The 5,000-nt window shown below is 45.7% G+C and overlaps 1 protein-coding gene across 16 annotated transcripts in view; it reads right to left on the reverse strand.

Annotated features, from left to right (window-relative positions):
• The window catches only part of MICAL3 (microtubule associated monooxygenase, calponin and LIM domain containing 3), a 329,542-nt gene that overhangs the window by 67,168 nt on the left and 257,374 nt on the right, over positions 1-5,000 (reverse strand). For 12 of the 16 annotated variants that reach the window (XM_085884102.1, XM_085884103.1, XM_085884101.1 and 9 more), the window contains one exon: positions 3,134-3,205. The exons of the other annotated variants lie outside the window; for them this stretch is intronic. In XM_085884102.1, the coding sequence (XP_085740228.1) occupies positions 3,134-3,205 (72 nt within the window). The remainder of the gene's footprint in view (positions 1-3,133; positions 3,206-5,000) is intronic. 16 annotated transcript variants of the gene reach the window in all.

The raw sequence follows: 5,000 nt of genomic DNA on the forward strand, positions 1-5,000 counted from the left end.
GTACGTCTCGTACGTCGTGAAATTTCAAGCATGCTGAAAATTTTACGACGTACTCGCCGTACGGCTGACACGTTCCGCTACGCTGGGAATAAGTTGTAGGCACGATATGCAATCGTTGACACACCTCAACACAAGTTCCTTGTAAGTTACTCATGAGTCGAAACACGTCGAGGTAATGTTTAGCATACCCGAAACTTATTTTCTCCGTCAAGGCACATTTTCTTTTTTTCTGAAAGTGAATGCTGATGGCACGTGACGAAATATCTGAAGTTGTTGTTGTTGCTGTTGTTTTTTTTGTTTGTTTGTTTTAGTCTATCACGAATTTCAAAATATATTCGGACATTTGCTTTTAAATTTCGACGTCAACGTGACAATATCCTCAAATAGAAAATATTCACAGAGGAGGAACTAAGAATAAGACATGAGCAAACTGAAGAGGCAATGGGACGTGACGTAACGGCACGTGACGAAATATCGGAAGTTATTGTTGGTTTTTTTGTTTTTTTAAACGCTGCCAATACGCCATTATACGGTCGCTGTAAATTAGAAACACGTTCAGTAAGTTCTGTGGTCTTCCGGAAGACATCAATCAAGTACGTCTACATACGTCAATATGCGTTTGAGGTACGTTACACATAGGTTCAAAGCACGTTACTCATAGGTTAGAAATAAGTTTTGGGTACACTACGCATTACCTCGAAGTGTTTCGACTTATGAGTAACTTACAAGTAACGTGTGTCGACATGTGTCAACGATCGCATAACGTGCCTACAACTTATGGCCAGCGTAGCGGAACATGCGAGTCATACGCTGGCATACGTCGTAAAATTTCAAGCATGCTAAAATTTGAGGACAACCGCAAAGTACAACGTTTAAAGCCAGCATACTACGACGTATGGCAGTGTTTTTCAGCGTGCTCTTAACGTATACAAAACTTACCCATAACGTATTCGACGTGTGCCGGCGTTTTAGCCCAATTTTACAGAAGTCTGCATACGCTGGCTAAATCGTCAAGGTGTGACAGCACCTTTAACAGAGTTTTACTGACATCGATTGACATGTGCATGAGACTGTTTTGTTCTGGAATGTCTATGGCATCCACAGGTAACAACAAAATCATTAACTTTAACCTTGAATAAAACTGTAAATACCCCAACATTGTAACAGTCGATGTGTCAACCATGTCTCATTGGATACCAGAGTGTCAGTGCTGAGAACACACACACACTCACATGGAAGTGCAGCCTTTTTAGCAAGTGCATCACTTCACAATTCATTCTTGCATTTGCAGGACACCAGCTCTTGGCAGGTCTTGGCTTCCTCATGTAGAGCCGTCCGGTGTGGCTCATTCACGGCGTCATCAGTTTTGGTCCAGCCTCAGCTGGTTGGTGAAAAAAGCTCTGGCTTTGGTAGCAGTGTCTGGCCCCACATACGACATCCCTGGTAGGTCGCCCTCTTCACATGCTGCTCTCGAGCTGCCCTTGGTGGTGGAATCGAATGCACGTTGTTCTTCTTTGCAAACAACTTTCGAGCTTTGTCTATGTCAGTGCTGGTGCTTCTTCGGTTGTACAAGAGGATGACAAATCTTCCGATGCAGTACAGGACGTCTTCTGGTCTGGTGCTTAGTGTCGAGTACACCTTCAGTAATGCATCTGTTAAATACGGAAGCACAGCCCAGATGGTTCAGGCAGTCTTCTTACCATGCCAAGCAAAGCTGGACACAGTGTTGCACCCTGTCCCCGTCAGAGCATGAAACATCGACAATACACGGGCCTTCTCTCATCCAAACCCAGCTGCCATTTTGTGGGATGCCAAGTACCGGAAGCTCTTTCCAATTCTGAATGCCAGCCACAGTTGTTCTCCTGGTTGCAGTCCCTGTGCCACAGACACAGCAAACACAACGACGTCTGTGTCAACCATCCGCATCGGGATCTTGCGGTGGCCATGCTGTGCAGCATGTGATGCAGGCAGCAACATGTGACTGTCGGCTTCCTCGTGGCTGCATGGAGCAAGTGATGCCAGATCCTCCAGTGGCGGCTTGATGAGAACTCCCTCTCCATCAGTGATGACAAGCTGTTTGTCCTCTGTGTCAAACCACTTGAGGGCAGCTTCTGATAAGAACCTGAACAGCTATCTTTTTAGCAGTCCACGAGGAGGAAGCTCTGCCAATTTCCTGATATGGCGGCTGCAGCTATGACACGTGATATGGAATTAAGCCTTTCGCTTTATTGGCATAATTAGCCTCCTGAGACTAATTTGACAAATTATTCTGCCAAAATCATTTGGGTTCTGTTCTCCAACATGTCTACATGTGTCTGTGTGTTCATTTGCCTTCACTTCCAACTTCTGGATAACAGAGTTCAGGCAGTCAGTAAACTAAATGAAACCACTAGCGGACATTTTGTGAAATGGCTGCCATGGCCGTTGGCGGCCGAATCCACGATGCCTCAATATCCAGATCTGTTCACTATATATCAGTCAATCTCTGTGCCACATTTGATGCTTGTTATCACACAATTCTCAATAGGTTGGATAAGCTGCCCACAATAGGCTTTATAATTTATGTTTGCATTTGGGCAAAAAACCCCGGTTCACTCAGTTTGATTCAGCTAAGGCCAACCCAAGCGAGATTGAGGCCGTTTATTCCTGATACGTAAAACACCCTGCAACCCCTGGCTACAGAAAAGACTTTTTGGAATGTCGACCACATTTTCCATCCAATCATCATGTAGCTTTATTTTAAAAAATTCTCCATGGGTAAGTGCTCCTATGTTGAAGGTTTTGTGTCAATCACTCAAGCGGTTGTGGAGAAAACAAATTGAAAAGCAAATAAAGGTGAAAAAGTGAGGGCGAAAGGAAAAAAAAGAAAGTGAGGGCCTTAGCTGACATTCCACAACATGATCAAGGATGGTTGTGGATGCCTATAACTAGTTAAACAAATATTGTCAGGTTAGAATTATTATCTAATGTTTTCTGAATTTATAAGTGCTTGAAAGGCAAGGTTAGGATGAAGCAAGCAAAGAAAAATCTGCTCAGCTTAAAATATGATGATTTGGTGTCTGCTGATAGCTCTGGAAGAAAGCAGGATTAAAGTGAGCAGCAGGAACCATCAGGCAACAAAAGACAGCTTTACCTCCTCCCTTTGGAGAGCAGCATGGGCAGAAGGCAAGTGCACGACGGCGGGGCGTTCCCGCAAGAGCACTCACTAGAAAGGAGCAAGGTCAGTGGCAGCAGCAAAGAGGAAGAATAGCAACATGGGGTTGTAGGAAGTAGACTGTCCAAACCACAAGTGAGACAGACAAGCACAGAGGCACCGAGAGATTCAGAAGGCGAGCGCAGAGGGGCCAAGAGGCTCATCTGGTGAGCACATGGGGTGCAGAAAAGCCTGGCTGGGAAGTGCACAGGGTGCTGAAAGGCCCGGCAGACGAGCGCATGGGGCGCAGTGGGGTGTGGCCGGCAGGCACATGTGGTATGGACAGGCGCGGCTGGCAAGCACACGGGGTATGGACAGGCGCAGTTGGCAAGCACATGGGTGCACTGAGAGGTGCAGCCGGCAAGCACACGGGGGTACCTGAAGTCCCTGTAGCCAAGTGTAGGGGCTAACCCTAACCCAAAAGGTCCAGTGGGCGAGCTCAGCACTCTCTCGCGAAAGGCCTTGCAGGTGAGTGCAGAGGCACCAAAAAGGCCCGTGGGTGAGTGTGGGGTTGCCAAAATGTTCAGCGTGCTGAAGAGAATTGTTAAAGTTCCTGACGGGTGAGCGAAGGGTGGCCAAAAAGGCTGGTGTGGATCGCAGGGTTACCAAAAAGCCCTGCAGGCAATCACAATGTCAATAAAAAAGCCTTGTAGACAATCACAGGGTCACCAAAAAGCTTGGTGGGTGTGCACAAGGGTAATTAAAAGACTGGCAAGTGAGCACACCATTTCTGAAAAAGCTTGGCCGGTAAGAGCAGGGTTGCTGATAAGCCTGACAGGCATGCACAGGGTCGCCAACAGACAGGAGCAAAGACAGACAGTGATAAAATAAAAACAATAGCAGTGAAAAGGCAAGTCATTCATTTCAGCTTGTGTGCAGCATGTGGCTGTTTGGTTGCATCATTGCTGGCAGCATGGCTTTGCTGCTGATGCAATTTCTCCTGTTGCTCGCCCACATTTCACAAGAGCAGTAATTTGGCCAGGGTGATGGCGATAGCTTGCCTACACTTTGCGAAGACCAAAGTGGGATCTTTAACGTCCACCAACTAATGCAGGCAGATGGGACGTGCAATTTCAATGCCCATTCGAAGGGCGGCACACACATTGATGAATCCCACTGCTTGTATAACATCAGAATGACGGTTCACAGCTGGGCCAAGATTACAACGTAGGCTCGACGGCTCAGAGGCGAGTTTACATACCTCTAGGCCATCCTGACAGGCCAAAAGGCAAGTACAGAGACTCTTTTGCAAATATCATTCACAGCTCTTGTTCAAGCTCCAAATACCACAGCAAGAAAACAAAAGCACAACACTGTTACCATGTTCTACTGCATCTGGAGGTGGAGATAATTACAAGTTTTCTTTAAACTTTGGAATTTTGCTTGCACAAATGTATCCAAGTTCATTTGTAGCTTCATCATAAATTAAACTTACCCCAATTTCTCTCATTGGCTAGCGGTTTGCTGATAGTATTATAAATTATTGTGGCCTCTCCTTCTATGCTGCAGCTTTCATCAACAGTGAAGTCAAGAAATAGCAAAATTATTTTATGTTGAACAATGCAACTCGTCATCGTTCTATTTTCCCAGTTCAGGTTCAGGAAAGCGAGTTGAGTTCACATAGCACAATTTGCTGCAGGTGTATGAAACAACAAAGTTGTATGGAATGGAAGTGTACATCAGTGATTATGTTGTCGCGATTGATGAAACCATGCTAGCAGCATTTGCATGCCATGCCAACGATTAACAATAAAGTTTGAATCTTATCGAGTGTAAAAGACAAGACATGGAGCTCGGCGTGAATGTG

Source organism: Eptatretus burgeri, chromosome 6 (genome assembly GCF_056783735.1).
Source record: "Eptatretus burgeri isolate ZD-2024b chromosome 6, Ebu_testis_v1, whole genome shotgun sequence".
Lineage (NCBI taxonomy): Eukaryota > Metazoa > Chordata > Myxini > Myxiniformes > Myxinidae > Eptatretus > Eptatretus burgeri.